At 43.1% G+C, this 19,578-nt stretch overlaps 1 protein-coding gene and 1 long non-coding RNA gene across 7 annotated transcripts; one reads left to right on the forward strand and one right to left on the reverse strand.

Annotated features, from left to right (window-relative positions):
* Positions 1-1,889: 1,889 nt before the first annotated feature.
* On the reverse strand, positions 1,890-11,768 carry RBM4B (RNA binding motif protein 4B). 6 transcript variants are annotated; one of them, XR_006266361.1, is made up of 5 exons: positions 11,599-11,768; positions 10,516-10,939; positions 4,953-5,629; positions 3,160-3,381; positions 1,890-2,481 (listed from the first exon to the last, which is right to left on the reverse strand). XR_006266361.1 is itself a non-coding variant. In XM_043451391.1 (4 exons), the coding sequence occupies exons 2-3, from the start codon at positions 10,925-10,927 to the stop codon at positions 4,962-4,964; spliced, it is 1,080 nt and encodes a 359-aa protein (XP_043307326.1). In that variant the 5' UTR covers positions 10,928-10,939; positions 11,599-11,768; the 3' UTR covers positions 1,890-2,481; positions 4,953-4,961. The 6 variants fall into 6 exon arrangements, 3 of the variants coding, with proteins under 3 accessions (XP_043307326.1, XP_043307327.1, XP_043307329.1); XR_006266360.1 differs by having other exon boundaries at positions 1,890-2,562; XR_006266362.1 differs by lacking the exon at positions 3,160-3,381 and adding an exon at positions 6,840-6,942.
* A 157-nt stretch (positions 11,769-11,925) lies between these two features.
* Positions 11,926-19,487, forward strand: LOC122430644. Its single transcript, XR_006266365.1, has 3 exons — positions 11,926-12,055; positions 17,765-17,908; positions 18,377-19,487. It is a non-coding gene; the product is annotated as an uncharacterized LOC122430644 (long non-coding RNA).
* Positions 19,488-19,578: the final 91 nt, after the last annotated feature.

Raw genomic sequence — 19,578 nt, forward strand, 5'->3', positions numbered from 1 at the left:
TTTGCTTCTCAACTAGGAATCACATCTCATTCATCATCAAAATCCTGGTTTGGAATTCAAATCACTGATGAATCAATTCAGGAACTTTTAGTGTGAGAGGCCTTGTGGCACTTTAAAATGGTCTATAATGAGAATTTGGTCTTGGTAGATAAAAGGAATTATGTACCCCCACATGGAGTTTCTAAACTGAGGTTTAGAAATACACCTGTTTGTTTCAACAGTCCTCTTATGTTGTCTGAAAACTAACCCCTTTCCAGTCTCATCTGTTTTGGGCAGAGTGAAAGGATTTTCTAAGGGAAAAGTATTTTATATGATTCTTCGAGGCTTTTTCTCCTTTACCTTTTTTTTTTTTTTGGCTACAACATGCAGCATGCAGTATCTTAGTTCCCCAACCAGGGATCAAACCTGAGTCCCCTGCAGTACAGGCATGGCAGCTTAACCACTGGACCACTAGGGAAGTCCGTCCTTCACATTTAAACTGTGCTGTGCAATACAGTAACCACTAGCCACATGAAGCTAATTAAAAACTTGTTTCCCAGCTTCACTGGGCACATTTCAAGTACTTTTAATAGCCACACGTATCTAGTAGCTATAGAGTGGACCACGGCTATAGAACATGTTCAACAATGCAGGAAGTTTTACTAGGCAGTGCTGATGTAGAAATGTTAACCAAATCCAATTTTTTTTCTAGCTTTTTCTACCAGTGATAACGGAAATCAAGATATGTTAAATTGTTATGTTGGGACTTCCTTCGTGTCCCACTGGTTAAGACACCACGCTCTCAACGCAGGTGGCCCGGGTGCAATCCCTGGTCAGGGAACTACATTTCACATGCCACAACCAAGACCCAACACAGTCAAATAAATATTTTTTACAAATGCAACATTAACTTAGCACAGAGCAGGACCAGAGATTTTAGTGAGGCTAACAAAATCTGTACATATTTATTTGCTCTGCATGATGCCTTGCAGATCAATCACAATGAAATCTGTGTCTCTGCCCTTAAAAAAACCGACTAGGACAATTCTGCCTCCTTGGGGAATACTGGGGCTAATCTGGGCTTTGCGTACATCAGCTCTAGTTGGGAGTGTGTACATGGAGCAGGGAACCTCTCTATATTGTTGTATACTACCCCCAAAAATCAGGGAGAAATTTTGCTTCACTTATGTCAGACAGATATATTTTAAGTACAAAATATGTGGGGAAAATGCAGTTTTTAAAGGTTCACAGAATTTACATCACCATGTAATATAGGGTACAATAAAGTTTAAGTAGAGTCCATCATTAAATTTGTTTTATGAGGACCTAAATGATAACTAAATATCATGTCCATAAATCTTTTTAAAATTTTTCTAGAGGACGCATTTTATTGCACAAGATTATCACTGCCACTTATGAATACCCTAGTTGCTTTTCTGCTCAAAATACTGACATATCCCCACATCATCATAACTATTTTATTCATTTTAGCCAAAGTCTAATTCTAGTTTAAATTGTGAATGTAAATGAACATATACTGTGAAGTCAAACTGAGTCAATATGACAGGTCCTTGTTCTGACTCAACCTTTTCCTGACACAGCCCCCTTTCTGTGGGGCTGACTTCTATCACTACCAACCTGGGTTTGCTGGTGTATAAACAGGAAAAAGTAGCTCTGGTTATTTACAGAGAAGGAGCCTGACCACTACGTGTAGCATACTTTTTAGTGTCTCAAGATGCTGGCTAATTTATCTCCACTCAGTGCTGAGGCCGTAGTACTTATCTCACTAAATCCTTTACATGTAAATTTCAGGTATCTGTTCTTCCACTGAAGTCTGTAGTTTGACCACAACTGAGAAAGAACCAGAAGACATTTGTGGTAAATTAAGTCATACACATACAAAAAGATACTTAAGTGTTAGAAACGTTTATTTGTCAAAATATATATAAAAAAAAAGTGGGAGAAGTGGAGTAAAACAAGGCTAAATTTCAGCTACTGCTGTACCACGATCACAGGTCAGACATAAAACAAAGCAAAACAAACAAAACCACCAAAACCCCAATGGTCTTAGCAATTTCAGAAGATTAGCTTCAGTGTCAAGAGTCCAGAGCTAACAGAGAAGAGTAAAGGTTGCTTGCCTCTACGTGGTCATTTTAAAGGGAAAGGAGATGTTGCAGGTAGGCAGGGAGAAGGGTTCAACGCCTAAGGAAAGCAAGGTAAGAGGGATTCCACTGTACAGGAGAAAGGGGATGCCAGCAAAATCCTTACCTAGGGCTGCTCAGAGGCTGAGAACACAAGGAACAGAAAGGCTACAGAGACTAGTGCCAGGAGGAGAGAAAAGTCAACTTAGAAGAATTAAATTAAGAAAGAAAACATAGTTGGTCACAAACTCCTTTGTTTACTGAAACATGAAGCAATGGAAACATCCCGGCAAAGGGGACCGCGCGGAGCAAGTTCTCATATATGACCGCAGCCCGAGGGTTCAGTCCGCAATTATCCTACCTGAAAGAGAGCACAACACAAGAGGCTTACACAATGCCTGGAGAGCAGCGTGGCTCCGAGTACAAGGGCCCTGGTCCCGTCCTGTATTCCAGGGGGAAAAAGAACAGAACAAAACAAAACCAAGTCAGATCGGATCAAAGTTACATCTCATGTAATTACCTTTCTACTATGGCTATATATAGGAATCTACTTATATATATACAACAAAAAGCAATCTGTCTGGAAGACTGCTGTATTGGTGATAAATATATCTTTCTCATTTTCTCACCCATCCTTTAGGTAAGACTACTTCTGTGATACAAGGCTACTGTCACTGAAACAAAGGGCATACAGATATCAAGAACCATAATTTAATTTTTGGTTTCTAAAAAATCAGAAGATGCTAGGTCTCAAATATGGCCAATTACATTATTCTAAATATGTCTCATTTTAATCTTTCATATAAACACGTTTTCAGAAATGACAATCATAAAGGGTATCAAGGAGTGGTTCATTCATCCTCCAACATACCTGCGCTATCATACTGTCACAGATTTAGAGTCACAGTTACAGTAGCTCCTTTAATTGACCAAATCTCCCTTACCAAAACAAGAGAAGAAATCCTAAATTCTCTAATTCTTCCATTGGTGATGGGAACTCCAGACACCAATGGCTGGGGGAAAAAAAAAGTTAACTCACACCAAGTTCCTCTACTTATTACAGACAAAGGGCCAAATCTTGGTCTTGATCTGTGCCAATCGACTTCAAAAGTTGTGACGTTCTTGAATCAGTTCTGCTAGGGTGAGACCCGAATTTGGATCCCCAACAGTTCTGGAGTATTTCATCCTGGCAGCCTCATTAACATCAGGCTCCTGGGACTGCAACCAACTCAGGGTTATTCAGTCCATATGAGGTTCATACCTGGAAGGTAAGTTTCTTTAACAGTCATCACTAAAAAGAGGTTAGTTGAACAACCACTGCTAGCAGTCAAAAACCACGTACACATACCTTAGTAATACCCTTAAAGACCACAATATGTACTATTTAATGTTTAACTTTGGAACATACTTGAGAGAAAGGTACAGTTATCTGGGAGACACCACCTTACTTTAGAGGCATATCCTAACTTCATGGCAGACCAGCAGCATTAAAAGTAAAAGATTAATGGCAGACTACACTAGTTGTTAAGATCTACTTCATGCAAATGAACACTCACTGCTACACAGTAGTCACAGCAGATCCCTGTCTTATCATAGTCACACAGGATATAACATCACAGGTTCATATATTTGCTTCTCACCATGTAAAAGGGAAAACTCCTGTCACTTGGTTTTCTTCTACTCATACATCAAAGAGGTATGTTAAGAACCCTGGAAACTCAGTGGTAACTCAGTTTAACTTTCCTGCTAGGCCTCCAGTTCTGCTGATGCTCAATTTCAAGGTACTGGGTATCAATTTCTAGATACTCTAGTTAGCCTTAACATTCCAATATCTTTGTTTACATTACCTGAAAAAGGAAAAATTAAACTGCCAGGGTTACCATCAATGGAATTTCATACACTTCAGAAAATTACTTGTTTAATCTAGCTCTTTAAATGTTCTCAAACAAAAAAACCCCAAAATTTGCTGGAAGCAATGGGAAGTGTCAGGCTCTAGAAAGTAGCATCATAAGCCATGCAGAAATGCAGCTAAGTGCCCACGGAGAACAAGATGCTCTGGATTACTAATAAAGAAGGAACTCCACGGAATCCAGGGCAGACACTGGCATTAAAACATTGCTTTCCAGCAAGTGTCTTGGAACTAAATGCCTAAAATTCAGAGGATTTTATTTGGCTTATATATTAGAAGAGTTTTCTCTGATAAAGGCTCATGAGCCAAGTAATAGTTTTATTAGCAAATTGGAAATCTGAAGTTAGTTTAAATCCTCACTGGTGACATTAATTATTAACTTCTGAACCTACACTCTTCAACATACATCACAATGACTTTTGTGGTGGGAAGAGAAAGTAGTTTTGGACTCAGGTAGGCCTGAGTCCTACCTGAATTCTGGAACTCTCAATCACCAGATGACATTAGACAAAGTACTTAACCTCTCTGAGCCTTAGGTTCCTTTCTCCGTAAGAGAAAATATCTTAAAACCTCGCTGTATCATTAAATGTATGTACAAAGAGAGTACTCAACAAGTGTTAGTTCTCTTCAACTATGTTTCTTGTAACCCAGATCTGCTTACATTTGATTAAAGAACAATATCCTGACTAATAAACTGAGTTGTTGTTTTCCCAGGATGGACAAGTTGGTTGGAGCTGTAAACAAAGACCTCAAGAGGTCAAATGAAGCTCTGGCCCAGAGAAATATTTAAGACTAAAATGCAGTGACTACCTTTTGGATAGTGTCCTGACAGCAAACAGGTGGCTTTAGCCTCCTCTATGTGGCAAGGTCTCCTTTCTGGGGAACTCAATGGAATCTCTTAACCACACCCACCCCACTCTCACCTCCAGTTTTTAAAAGGCTGAGTACCGTGCTCGGTCCACATACTGCTCCCGTTCATACCGGGCCATGTCATACAGAGAATTCCGTGCAGCTGCTGAAGCCTGAGATAGCTCACTCTCTGGCCCATAACCGTAGCCCTCTCCAACTGCGGGGAGCACCGCTGCACCACGACGCAGGGGGCTCCTGTCCCTTCCGTAATAGGAGGAAGTGGTGGCAGCGGCAGCAGCCATAGCAGCTGAGGTGGCAGCAGCGCCCGAGTTTGGCAACAGGTGTCTGTCGTAGGGGTCAACGGACGTGGAGCTGAGGTGACTGGTCACAGCCGTGTTCTGGACTTGAGGCAGATGAGACATGGTCTGCTCTGCATAGTTGTACGCGGAAGCTGCTGCTGCTGCTGCCACTGCCTCGTAAGAGCGGACTCGGTAACGCTTATAGTAGTCAAGTGCTCCATATGCGTCGTTGTAATACATGGACTCCCCGTAGCCCATGGTATAAGGTGTGCGCACCGCTCCATACTGTTCATTATACTGCTCAGTAAAGTCCGCCACGCGGCCTGAACGGTCTACTGGACACTCTTTGGACCAGTGGCCCTCTTTCCCACACCGATAGCAGCCACTCTGGTCTCCCATCCCAGGGGCAGTCCGAAGCCGGCTGGTAGACAACTGCACGTGCATTCGTTTGCCTTTAGGAAATAGATTTAAGAAGATTTATTATAACTCATTAACCTTCTATGTCTTCCCCAAAATCAACTAGTTGGCAAAAGACACACAAACATACAAACACACATTCCTACAACCCTATTTCAACAATCCCCTCCAAAAAAGCAGCTGAAGTTTTAACAGATGAGACTTAGAAAATCTGAATCCTCAGAAACCAGTCAATACTTTCTACTTACACAGTAGACCGGGATTCCCTCCTACTTCCGTCTCCACGACTTTCTTCTCCCCAACATAGAAATTGAGTTTCCACTTTTCCAAAGTTTCCACTTTTCAATACTATTAGCAAAACCTGACAATTTTTCCAAATCAAATATACAGTAACACCTCAGTTATGCTCTGCATAGTAAAGCATCTTACCAACCTCTCATTGATTTACTCAGGGCCACATAAGGCCTAAGCATGTACTGTAGCTTAAAAAGCCACAGCATGTGCTGTCCATCTTGTTTCTTCCAGCCATTTTTGCAAGTGTCACCAGAAGGCTATGTTGGGCACACAAATCATACCTGGCGCATCATCTGCCTGAACTCCAGGACCCCTTAAGAGTTCGATATAAGAGCTTCCAGACTTTAACCCCACCCCCACATTTTTTTTTTAAGCAAAGGTGAATCCACGCCTGCTGTGGAAAAGAAAGCTACCTGACCTAAGTCTCTCAACAGCAAGAAATGGTTCTTGAAGCAGTACTGGTTTCTTAGGGACAGTGTGTTTTCATATAATGGAATGATTGGCATTTCATCCTGTTATGCAGTAAACGACATAAACCTGTAAACAATTCTTTACAGGGAATTGTCTACTTGTTAGAAAAATGCAGCATTGGCCTAAAGGCTTCAGGGCACCCGTACAAACAAGCCACATCCATACTTGCAAGAAATGACCAGCACGAGAACAGCGAAGAGAAGAAACAATCTTTGCCCTGGGCTTGTGAACAACCAAGCCCAGGGAGCCTTGCTAATGAAAGCATCCAAGGTCTTTAAAAGCAGTTTGAGAAAAGGCATATTCTTGGCAGCATTTGGTGCCAAACTGCCTAAGACTTTGGAGATCAAGTCATTGCTTTACAGATCATAGCCAAAAGCAGCCAGTACAGTTGTAGAGAACTGGGGCTTTGCATCACTCTAAAGGGCTGCTCAGGACAAATCCCCCCTCCGCGATCAGCAAGTTGCTCTCTCTGTAACAGACCTTGTTCTGGATGCAGCTATGCGGTAGGAGGCCTCGTGCTCCACCATCCTGTTGGAAACAGCCCGATTCAGGACGGCAGCCAGAACAGCGCCATGCACTGACCCTGAGAGGGGAGCGGGTTAGTGCAGTAATATCACTTTAGTCAAACTCAGTTCTGCCCAACGTCCAACATTCCTACCACCCCAGCTTCTAGTAGCTGCTGCCTCAAACTTAAAACCTTTTCTTTAGCAGAAACAAAGGAGGTCAGGTTTTTACTTCCAGCTGCGAGTAGAGAGGCAGCATCCACCATCAACACTGATAGTGTCAACAGGTATCAGACAGCAATTTAACATGAAAGCAGCACTGAGCCATCCCGTTATTTTCAGAGATACAGATACTCCCATTCTTACCCATTCTTAGACGTTATTACAGGACAAATGCTAACTGTGCTTAGAACAGAAACACACGGATTTTTGCCCCAATTTATATCCCAAATGTAGAATTCCCTATAATTTGGACTGGAGGGATTACAAGCTACTTGCCTTTCAAACATACATGGTGACATTAAACGCGTGTGATAGACACAAACAGTGTTTCAATTCTGAAGTCAGTGTAACCATGCCAATCTAAAAAGCAGCCAGTCCAGAGGCCTACAAGTACATTTTCAAGGAAAATATGTAATTTAATCCTTTACAGATTATGGGTCCATTTTTTTTTTGAGAAACAAAACCCAGTGACTTTTTTCCCCTTGATGTTTCTATTACTACATACACTCTCCACCACTGCTTTTAGAGTGGAACTGAGAAGTTTATAAACATCTGTAGTAACTGTAAAAAGGAATCAGGTAAAAAACTTTTTAAATCTAGAACTAAAAGATCTACAACAGAAGTGATACTTTTTTTCACATAATCTTTCTAAAGGTTGTAACCAGGCATTTAAATCTCCTAAAATTCTTATGGTAATTGAAATATACTGTGCTTCTCTATTACTTTGAGGAACCAATGCAAAGAAAACTGGAGGAAGATTAAATTCTACTACTCTACCACACTTGGAGAAGCCAAAAGCTTAAAAATTTTCTGAAATCTCCAAAAAATTACTGAGGTATGTTGCCAACATTTCCCAGAAAACCAGCCTCCACCTCCCACAAGTGTTTTCTTTTGAAAGAAAGAGGTGGGGAACCTGAGGTCCTCACTGCTGAGCTCCTGCCAAGTAACAGGACCCAGAGATTAGGGATATAGCTTGATATACAACTGTACTCCAATTTAATGTTTGTTTTACATACTGGTGAAAAACAAAACACACAAACTCATATATCATTCCCAGTTCAGCTGCCTGAGTTATTACTTGGGAACAGCTTCTTCACGGTCTTTCAGTGCAAACTGCTTGCTAAGTCAGTAGCGGTTCAGCTCACTGCTGTTTATGGGGAGGAAACAGATCCTCAGAGACTCGGGTAAACTCAGATTCTGCTGCTTTCTTTTGTTAGTCTTACAGTCAGGAAGCCTCAGTAGCAGCCATTAACATATAAAGGTTCAAAAGATGACCAAAGTGGCATTCTTAAGAGGTCCCCTTTATTAGGAGATGAATAAAAAGGCTTTATGAAAAAACTGTGACAAATTGGTATCTAGATTATATTTTCTGTAAGACTGCAACTTACTATCCAATGCTAAACTTTCTCTTGTCATCTGGAAAAAAAACAGAGCTGGTTATAAAAATGTCTGTATGTAAAACATAACGAAAAGTTAAGCGCTTTCTCCAGAGGGCCCAGGCTAAGAACATGAAAACCAAATAAAAGATCCTTTTTTCCCCAATAATGACGTTTAAAAAAATTTCATGGATCATTGTGTTATTACATCCTGAATGAAACCCACTGTATTAAAACACATTTCTTTCAAGCTAACCCCCCCTCAATTAACTGACATCCATATACCTATTTCTGATCCTATCCTTTTACTCACTTGCATATTAAAAAGGTAAAGACAAGCAGTATTATACTAGAACATTGCTGCAGTTTGTACCAGACTTTAACTGCATTATTTCACATTTTGCTTGTTACCTATCAAGAGAGAACTCCCATTTCCTCCAACACTGTCCATTCATGATGCCCTCCTTCATCCAATGAAAATAATTCAGGGTATTTTTTAAAGGTATCTGAAGTGCAACAGCTTTCCAAAATAATAAAAGAAAACCAAATATAAATGAGGAAAGGTATTACATTTTAAAGAAGTTTCTAACCAGCATAGAAACATTTGTTGTTGCGAACACCACTCACCTTTTATCATACAGTGCTTTTACTGTCAAAGCACTTTCACATCTATTACCTCATTCTAGCCTCACTACCATCCTGTGAGGGAGGTACAGCAGGGATCATTATAACTCTATTTTATAAGTGGGGAAAATGAAGCACAAAGAGGTTAAAACACTTGTCCAAGATCATATGACAAGTAAATGGTAGCAAGTATCTACAATTTTTGCCCTGTGCTTTAAAGAGCAACTAAAAGTCAGGACACCACTGGCTGAAGCCAGAAATATCTGATGCACTATTTGCAATCTCTACTATCTGCAAACTTTCTTACCCTTTTCTGGTCAACTTTTCTTCTTCTCCATTTCTTTTCTGTTGTCTAGGTTTAGTAGAGGACCCTTTAGTACGTCTTTACAACCCTTTTAATGGTACTCAGAGAAAAAAATGATCTTAATTTATAAACCTGAAAAGTGGATGTAAACATGTGGTCTAAGATGACACTATCAACAAAAAGCTTGTAGAACAGTGCTGTACAAGAGAACTTCCTGTGATGATGTAAATATTCTGTATCTGCACTGATACAGTCACCACTAGCCTGGATGACTTCTGAGTGCTTGAAATGTGTGCAGACAACTGAGAAACTGAACTTTAAAATTTATTTAATTTCAATTTAATAGCCACATGGGGCTAGTGGCTACCATATCAGCACAGTTCCAGAGAATCTGCAACCTCCTGTAGTACTAATGACAACGTCCGTACTTTTATTAATGATGTAAATAATTCAATATGCCACTCTAATCGGAATCTCCTCAGAAGCAGAACCATAATTCCCATTCAACCTAACATTTTTAGAAATGTCGTTTTTTCCCTTTAGGAGTAAATAATAGTATGTGGAGCAGAATACATAGCACGGTTTTTGGCTCTGCTTATATAGTTCATCACATACTGAGCAAATTTGAGTACTCAAAAGATAACCCCCCAAAATCAGATTCACCACCCAGATTTATAATACAAAGATTTTTAAAGATGTCTTTTTTTCCCCCCACCATGGCCCATTGCCCAGGGCAGTAAGGAATATAAGCCCTATGCATTTAAACTCTCAAATATATAAGGCTTCCTCATCATAACAAAAGAAGCAAGCCACAGACCTTTATCTTCTTCTCCCATTTGCAGATTAAACTTCCAACAGCACCCAAATGAATGACGCTTGCAGGAAAAAGTGACCTACCGTTTGTGATTCTACATTGAGAAACATCTTGGCAAATCTGAAAAGGAGAAGTGTTTGCTTCTCCAAGAGTTAAGTTGTGTTTAAGCATGGTAAACATACAATCGTTCTACTATTTCCAGCTAAAGTAGAATGGAAGACACCACCCTGCCGGCCCCATGGTCCTGTGTTCTTGCCTCTGTCTAGACCTAGACCCCACTCGGTTTTGCCACCCAGGCCCCAGAGCAGTTCACCTTGAAACTCTGTGTTGTCAAGGCCCCTGATGGCCTCCACTGCATCCTCAGCCCGCTCCATGTGTACAAAGGCATAATCTTTCACGATGTCACATTCGATGACAGGACCGTACTCCTCAAACTTGGCCCGGAGCTCTTGGTTGGTACAAGTAGGACTGATGTTGCCTACATGCAACTTGGTTGAAGCTTTGCTCTTATTCTTGCTGGCTTCCACGTTGATGTTCACCCCGTGCAGCTTGTAGTGGTGCAGGTTGCGGATGGCATCCTCGGCCGCCGTCTTGTCCTCTATGTGCACAAAGCCGTAGTTCTTAATGATGTCACATTCCAGCACCTTCCCATACTGCTCGAAGAGTGAGCGGATCTCCTGCTCTGTGGCCTCCCGAGGCAGGTTTCCGATGAACAGCTTCACCATCCTGACAAGAGCCTGAAAGAGAAGAAAGATTTTCAGAAATTAGAGGCGAAAGTTTCAATGCACTGCATTTTGGATTAATCCTCCCAAGTTCTTGGCACCTTCAAGATGCTCACATAGACGTTCCCTCTTTTTTCAGTAGCGGGAGGAAGGTTAGCTCTTAAGGAGTGGTGTGAGCTGTGTGTAACACGCGAACGGGTCGGTCGTCAGCATGCATTGCATAGTCCCTCGTGAAATAAGGCGCATTTTAAGTAACAGGGTTAGCTTGAAATACTCCTGTTGGGGGGCAGGTAAGAGAAGAATCCAAATGGGGGGAAAGAGGCATACATCTAACCGTCCCTGGTAACAAGGTTTTGGAGGGAAATCTGTGTACCTCTCTTCCGGGAGGCATCACCGTTCAAAATACTTTTAAGAATAAAAAGGCCCCCTTTGCCCCAACTGGGAACCCCCACCCCCGCGCCGGCGACCCAACTCCCGTGCCTTCTCCCCAACAAAGACTCGACTCGACCCCTGCCCCGCCCCCTCCGGAGACCCGGCCCCGCCTCCTCCCGTTGTCTTCCCCGGACCTCCCGCACCAAGAGAAAAAAACCCAAACTCTGGGCCCTCCCCGTCCGCCAGAGGCCCGGCCGGCCCCGCTCTCAGGCTCCCCCCACACCCACAAGAACCTTGCGCACCTCCGGGTGGCAGCAGCGCTGGCGGCGGCTCCCGCGTCAGAGAGAACCCTACAAAATGGCGACGGCCGCTCAAACCTCGGCGCGACCGGGCCTTTCTCGCGCGCCACCTGACGCACGCGCGAGTGCGCACTGCCCACCCCCTCCTCACCCTCGCGGGAGCCAGGCGACCAATCCCGCGGCCGCGTACAAATAGCTGCCCCGGGCTCGGCTCCCAGTCGCCCCGATAGGGGGCGGGGCCCGCTGTTGTCGGCGCGGCGGAGCGGAGGTCAGCCCGCCCCCTGGCCCGGCTAGCCAATCAACACCTTGGACGGTGGTGTGGGTGGGGGTCGGCGCTCACGCGTCAGAAGGCTCTGGGCGCAACCACTGCCTTGGTGAAATCAGAAGCCCGGAGTCACAGTGGATCACAATGGATCCATTCACAATGGATCGTGCTATTGGACCGTGTCGGGGGGCGGAGGTAGGGAAGGACTGCCGCTGCAGATGACAAAGGGTTATCTCACTGAGTCCCCTAAAAGCGGGTTTTCTTAGCGATCGGCCAGCCTCTATGGTAGCTTGGGACAACATTTTAGGAATACAGGCGCACCACATTTCAAGGAAACCTGACTTTTTTTTTTTTTTTTGGTAGAGCTTTAAAACATAATTCAGAAATTTTTAACTGCAAACGTACTTCACTGGTGAAGAAACAGAACCGAAGATGGCAGAGCTGAGATAGCTCGTAGAGGCATTCTATCCAGGCTACACTCAAATCAGTTGGGTTTTGTTTGTCACATATACACGAAGGCTGGTTTTCTCTTCCTAGCTAGAGAATTAAGCTCTAATTATGTGTCCTCAACAGTTCCTGATTTGTGGTGAGCACACCAACGAATGCTTGGTATAGAGGACCAGAGAGGTTTCTTGTTTGGGGGATAGGCCAGGGTCTCCACCTCCAGACCAAGCTGCTGGACAAGGCAACTGACCGGGGCATGGTCCAGCTTTCAGAATTCAACTGTGGTCCAAGGGCACCTCCTGCTGGCCAAAAGGAAGTCACTAAGGGGGATTACTCACGGTCACCTTTGGACAAAGAAGAGACGTTTCTGGAGATAGATGGATTTAGCTTATCTCCAAGTAGAGGATGCCAGGATGTTTGTCCGTCGTCATTCCTCCTTGGTATCTTTTCTGATACTATCAGGCACAAACTCTGCACGGTGTCCTCTCTCTCAAGCTACTCGGTTACATTTCTTTTACTGAATTCTTTGTTTTCCACCAATGTCAGCAGAGGCACTGTCCTTCCAATTCTGATAATACTCATGCTTACCTCCCACCCATTTCTATTTAACCCTCCCCTTCCCTTTTTCTCTTGGTCATTTCCAGTTTCTCTCTATAGTCAGACTTTTGAAACACCAGCGAGGGACCCCTTTGCCCATTTCTGAAATAGTTTTTACTCATCTTTGCTATTAATGTTTTCTAACTTGGGTTTCTTCCCAGTGTTTCAGGATGGATTTTTGCAAACTGTTAACCTGCTGTTGCCCACCTTCATGCCTGTGTTTTGGGTTCTGTCTTCCTCTCCAATTCCCCAAGTTTTCTGAGGTTACCAAAACTAATATCCTTTTAACAGCTTGCACCCCTCTAAAATTTTTCATTCATTCACCATCCTTTTCTCCTGTGTTTTTATACTGTTTCTCCTCATAGCTCTGACCATATCATTCCATCTTCTCCCCCATCTATTTCCCTATTCTTATCTATTCCCTTTTACCTCCCCTTCCCTTTCCCTCATTTTTTGAAAGTGAAAGTCGCTCAGTTGTGTCCGACTCTTTGCAGCCCCATGGACTATACAGTCCATGGAATTCTCCAGGCCAGAATACTGAAGTGGGTAGCCGTTCCCTTCTTCAGGGGATCTTCCCAACCCAGGGATCGAATCCAGGTCTTCCGCATCGCAGGCAGATTCTTTACAGCTGAGCCACAAGGGAAACCCTCATAGGCAACCGTTAAGTGAATTTAGAATGTATTATTTTGTGTTCTTGCAAGATATATTTTCTTAAAAAATGAAGTATATTTACCATGTCATGTTAGTTTCTGGTGTACAGCAAAGTGTACAAAGTTGTACATGTATGTGTATATATATATATACTCATTTTCATATTCTTTTCCATCATGGGTTACAAACTATTTATTTGTCTTAGTTTTGGCATGAAGGATCTTTTTAGTTGGGGCATGGAAACGTTTAGTTGCAGCATGTTGAATCTAGTTCCCTGACCAGGAATGGAACCCAGGCCCTCTCATTGGAAGCTCAGAATCTTTATCACTGGACCATCCAGCAAAGTCCCTGCTGCTGCTGCTGCTAAGTCACCTCAGTCGTGTCTGACTCTGTGTGACCCCATAGACGGCAGCCCACCAGGCTCCCCCGTCCCTGGGATTCTCCAGGCAAGAACACTGGAGTGGGGTGCCATTGCCTTCTCCAGGAAAGTCCCTACAAGATATTGAATATAGTCACCTGTGCTATACCTTAGAACCTTGTTGTCTATTTTATATATAGTAGTTTGCATCTGCTATTCCCAAACTCCTAATTTTCCCTCCCCTACCTTCCTCTTTGGTAACCATAAGTTTGTTTTCTGTAAGACATGTCTTTTTAATGCACATTTGCTTTTTCCATTACAAAAAATGTTTCATTGTGGACATTTTCAAAAAGGCACAAATAGAGAATGTTATGAAATCTTCTGGGCCCCTTACTCAGCTTTGACAATTATCAACATTTGCTCATCTTATTTCATGTAGCCCCTTTGCTTCGTGTGTGTGTGTGTTGGGGGCAGGTGGGCTGGAGTTTTTTTTTAAGGCAAATTCCAGTCATAATGTCGTTTCATCTATAAGGTTTTCACTAACTGCCTCTAAAAAATCAGCTCTATGCTATGCTAATATCATCTGATATTTATATTTACATTTCCACTGGATTGTCCCAAGGATCTGTTTTTACATTTGGTTTCTCCTAATATGGATCTAAACAAAGTCCACCCATTCTTCATTTGGGGAGATTTTACTTGGGTAAATTAATTTATGCAAATGTTTATGTAAATTGTGTTGTATAGCTCATTGTTTCTTGCTTTTTTCACTAAGCACTATGTTGTTCTTGTTTACTCAGTAAGTCATGTGTCTGACTCTTTTGCAACCCCATGGACTGTAGCCCGCCAAGCTCCTCTGTACGTGGGATTTTCCAGGCGAGAATACTGGAGCAGGTTACCACTTCCTTCTCCAAGGGGATCTTCCCACCTGAGGGATCAAACCCACATCTCCTTCATTGGCAGGCAGATTCTCTACCACTGAGCCATCAGGGAAGCCCTGTGTTATTGTGGGTATCTAACTACTGAGCAATACTCCACAGTGTGCAGCCAGCATATTTTATCTGTCTCTCTCCCAGCATAGGACACTCAGGTTGCCTCTAACTCCTTATTCTTGTTACAAATAAGCTTGCAGTTGACATCGTATGTTAATTATGTGTACCCTAATAGACTGGCGTGAAAATTTGAGGGGAGTTAGGACTGGGATGGAATTTCTGGGTTGCTGAGTCATAGGGTATACATTAAACTGTTACCAACCAGGGTTCTTGGCTTTCTCCAGTCAATATTAATTGATTAGAGACCAGACAAAAAATTCAGGCAAGACTTTACTAGGGCCCCTGTTGCAGCAAGGGGGCGCAAGCTTGTTCTTTATATGGGGTGAGGGTAGGGGTGTGTCCAGCGGTTGGGTTGGAGGGATGGCTTAGGTGTTCTGCTCCCCCTCCTTAGGTGGTGGTGAGTGTAGGGAGCATGCGCAGTATCCTGCTTTTGCTTTTTGCTTCAGGCACCGCAAAAGTGGCAGTTGGGTTTTTTGGTCTCTTTGTATCTTTTTGGTCCAGAATTTGCCCAAATTGCACATGCACACAGTTATTTTTAGTGTCATCTGAGGAGAGTTGTGTCCAGGCACAAGCATTGTAGCACTGCAGCAAAAGGTCCCAGATCCCAGGACTGTCTCAGAACCAACTTGACCAAGTAGTGTCAGGCTGTCCTCTGGAAACCAGTCTACCTCCCACCCCAGGGAGCCTGCATCTCAGTGTCTCTGCCAGTGTTTGACATTATCCAGTTTTCTAATTTTTTCCAGGTATAAAATGGTATATCATTGTTGCTTTAATTTGCATTTCTCTCATTACTAATGATTCTAAACATCTCTTGTTTCTCTTAAGTTTGGGAGGTTTACTCTTCTGTAACTTTCCTGTTTATATCTTTCCCCCATGATTCTTGTCAGGTTACAGTCTCTTTTTTTGTTGCTGATTTGCAGGATTTTCTTGTCTATTCATTAATCTCTTGTTGGTTTTGAGGCAGGAGGTAGATGGATCTCTCCATAGTAAAGGGATAGGGGATTCATTCCCTGTGGACTGAAACTTCAAGACGAGAACAGCAGGACAATTAAGGGAGAAGGCTGGGCCCTGCCCAGACCACATGTTTCTCATTCTCGAAGTCAGGAGACCTCTATGACCACACACGCACAGAAAGGCTCCTTGGAGGTCAAAGGGGAGTGATGTCAAGGGACACTCTACCCACAGGCCTTTGCGGTAGCATCCTTAGGAGGATCCTGAGATGTACAAAATATGAACTGTGAACCAGGCAAATCAGAATGATTGGCCAAAGGAAATCTGAAAGAAATGCCCCATAAAAGTAATTCAAACTGCCACAAGGATGCAACTCAGCAACATGCTCTCTGAGTCCACTTGTGTGGACATGTCAGTCAGTTCAGTTGCTCAGTTGTGTCTGATTCTTTGTGACTCCATGGACTGTAGCACACCAGGCTTCCCTGTCTGTCACCAACTTACTCAGTTAGGGTTACTTGAGTTATGGAACTTACTCAAACTCATGCCCATCGAGTCGGTGATGCCATCCAACCATCTCACCCTCTGTCATCCTCTTCTCCTCCCGCCTTCAATCTTTCCCAGCATCAGGGTCTTTTCAAATGAGTCAGTTCTTCGCATCAGGTGGCCAAAGTATTGGAGCTTCAGCTTCAGCATCAGTCCTTCCAATGAGTATTCAGAACTGATTTCCTTTAGGATGGACTGGTTAGATCTTCTTGCAGTCCAAGGGACTCTCAAGAGTCTTCTCCAACACCACAGTTCAAAAGGATCAATTCTTTGGCACTCAGCTTTCTTTATAGTCCAACTCTCACATCCACACATGACTACTGGAAAAACCATAGCTTTGACTAGACAGACCTTTGTTGGCAAAGTAATGTCTCTGCTTTTTAATATGCTGTCTAGGTTGGTCATAGCTTTTCTTCCAAGCAGCAAGCGTCTTTTAATTTTATGGCTGCAGTCATCATCTGCAGTGATTTTGGAGCCCAAGAAAATAAAGTCTATCACTGTTTCCATTGTTTCCCCATCTCTTTGCCATGAAGTGATGGAACCGGATGCCATGATCTTCGTTTTTTGAATATTGAGTTTTAAGCCAACTTTTTCACTCTCCTCTTTCACTTTCATCAAGAGGCTCTTTGGTTCTTCTTCGCTTTCTGCCATGTATTGTACTCCTTTTCCTTCTAATAGAAACACTTTACCTTTTTCATTACTTTCAGTCTTTGTGGGAATTCTTTTCTACTGACCATTGGTCTAGTGCCTAGGATTTGGTGCTCTCACTGCTGCGACCCAGCCTCAGTCTCTGGCTGGGAACCCGAGCCCCACTCCAAGCTGCTGCAGGCTGAGGTCACCAGAGGTCAGTTTCTTTTTTTTTTTTTTTCAGAGGTCAGTTTCAAGTATCTTCTCTCATCCCACCAAATTATTTTGTCCATGGAGTTCTTCATTGAAGAGAAACCCTTAATTTGTTAATGTGACTGACAATCAATTTTTGCCTTAAAGTGTGTGCTTTTGAAGTTTTGTACAGAATGGCCTTTTCTGTCCCCTTGGGTCATAAGTATATTCTCCTACATTTTTTTCCTATTAACATTAATGTTTTTACCTTTCACATTCAGGTCTGTAGTCCATTTAGAGCAGTGCTATCCAAATAGAAGCATAATGTGAGAAACATATACAAAATTTTCTAGTAAACACATTTAAGAAATAAAAAGAAACCGTTAAAATTGACTTTAATATTGTTGAGATCCAATATAGCTAAAATATTGTAATGTATTATCAAATACAAATTATTGAGATATTTTAAATTCTTTTTTTCCTTTTCAGTCTTCAAAATCCAGAAAGCATTTTACACTTACAGCACACCCCAGTCGGACTAGCCAGATTTCACATGCTCAGTGGCTGCACATGACTCGTGGCTGCCACACCGGTCAGCACAGATCTCGAGTTCGCCCTTGAAAGTGGGGTTAGGTAAGAATGCAAACATTTTCCTCTAAATAATTAATCCATTTTTGTCTGTCCCTGTTTCCCCATTGATTCGTGGAGCCTGCATTATTGTATTTTTGTGCTCTAATCTGCCTCATATCCATCACTGCTCCATCCCAGTCTCTCATCCTTCCTTGAACTTTCGTCCACTCGTTTCCGAAGGTGTCTGCCTTACAAGACTTAACTTCCTGGCTTTATGCTTATCCTCTTCCACGTCCTGTCCTTAAGGATTTGTGGACTCGGGCAGCTTTAGCTACCATGTAAATGCTCAAACCATATTTTTATTCCACCTCCATTCACAATGTCTGACTGCATTCTGCACAATGTCGGACTGCTTCACTTGGCTGCCCTGTTTACGAGTTAAAACGCTAATTTCTCCATTGTTTTCTCACCCTAATACACATTTTTTTCCTTCTAAAATCTCCAATTATTGCTTTCTCTCCCAATGCCCAGGCTTGCCACCAAGGAGTGCATCTCCCCAGACTCCCTGAGCACCCCACAGTGTGTGGCTCTCTCTTCCTACAGTGGAGATCTGTTAGACCTGGAGAACAAAAGGTGTCTGTGCGGTACTGACGTCTCCTGACAGATCGTTCCAGTTATGTTATCACATGTCTGCTTTGAAGTACTGAGTCTGCTTCTCTTGAAAGAAAGTGGTAATTATTCTGTGAGCTGTCTGATCTACTACAGCTCATGTTTGGGAACTTTCTGGGCCTGCACACACCTGACCCCGTCTTTATTATGGCTGATGGGAGGGTCTGCTCAGCTAGGGCCCTTGGCCTACTATGCTAACGATGGGGCTGCTTTCCTGGAAAGATCTCTGAGCCCCCAAAATGGTTGTTTGTGTATGGATGGGAAACAATGAAAGAGCAAAACTTTTCCTATAGGAGGGTCCCGAGGCAAATACTATTGCCCTAAAACTTTCAGTGGCCGAGCCAGAGACAAGGGGGAAAGTCACCTGTTTTAATAACTCAGTAGATCTAGAATACATTCTCCTGTGTGTTTGTTTATGCACTTAGATGTGCCTCATGGCTTCCCAGGGTGCTGTCGTTCTACTGGTCGGTGGATTGAGAACCTGAACTCCCCTGATCCCTTGTTGGGGTCCTCTCCATTGAGACAGAAGGTGGGGTCAGTAATCACTGCCTGTATGCTCCACTTCCCACTGTCAGGCTGAGCTGTGGCTGACACTAGGTTGTGGCAGGGTTCTACTGCCTTCTATTTTTTTAGTATTTACTTATTTGGCTCCTCTTAGTTGTGACACGTGGGATATTCAGTCTCTGTTGCAGCATGTGGGATGTAGTTCCCTGATCAGGGATTGAACCCAGGCCCCATGCATGGGGGACGTGTCATCTTCACCACTGAACCACTAGGTCAGTCCCCCGCCTTCGGTTTTTTAACACACTTGGGAGAATCATGAGTGAAGGAAGTTGTGCACCACAGTCCTTCACTGCCTTCTAACATGAATACTGCTTGTTAACGTCATGGGGAACTTCTCTGGGCTAAAAAGAGGCTTGACATAGGTGAACCCAGCAAAGTGGAGGTTATTATCATGGGGAAATGAGACCATGGGAGGGAGGCTCACAGAATGTGGTTCTTGATGGGCTCGGATGCTGGTGGACACCTCACACACAGGAGATCAGGGCCAGAGGGAAGAACTA

Source organism: Cervus canadensis, chromosome 29, assembly GCF_019320065.1.
Source record: "Cervus canadensis isolate Bull #8, Minnesota chromosome 29, ASM1932006v1, whole genome shotgun sequence".
Taxonomy (NCBI): Eukaryota; Metazoa; Chordata; class Mammalia; order Artiodactyla; family Cervidae; genus Cervus; species Cervus canadensis.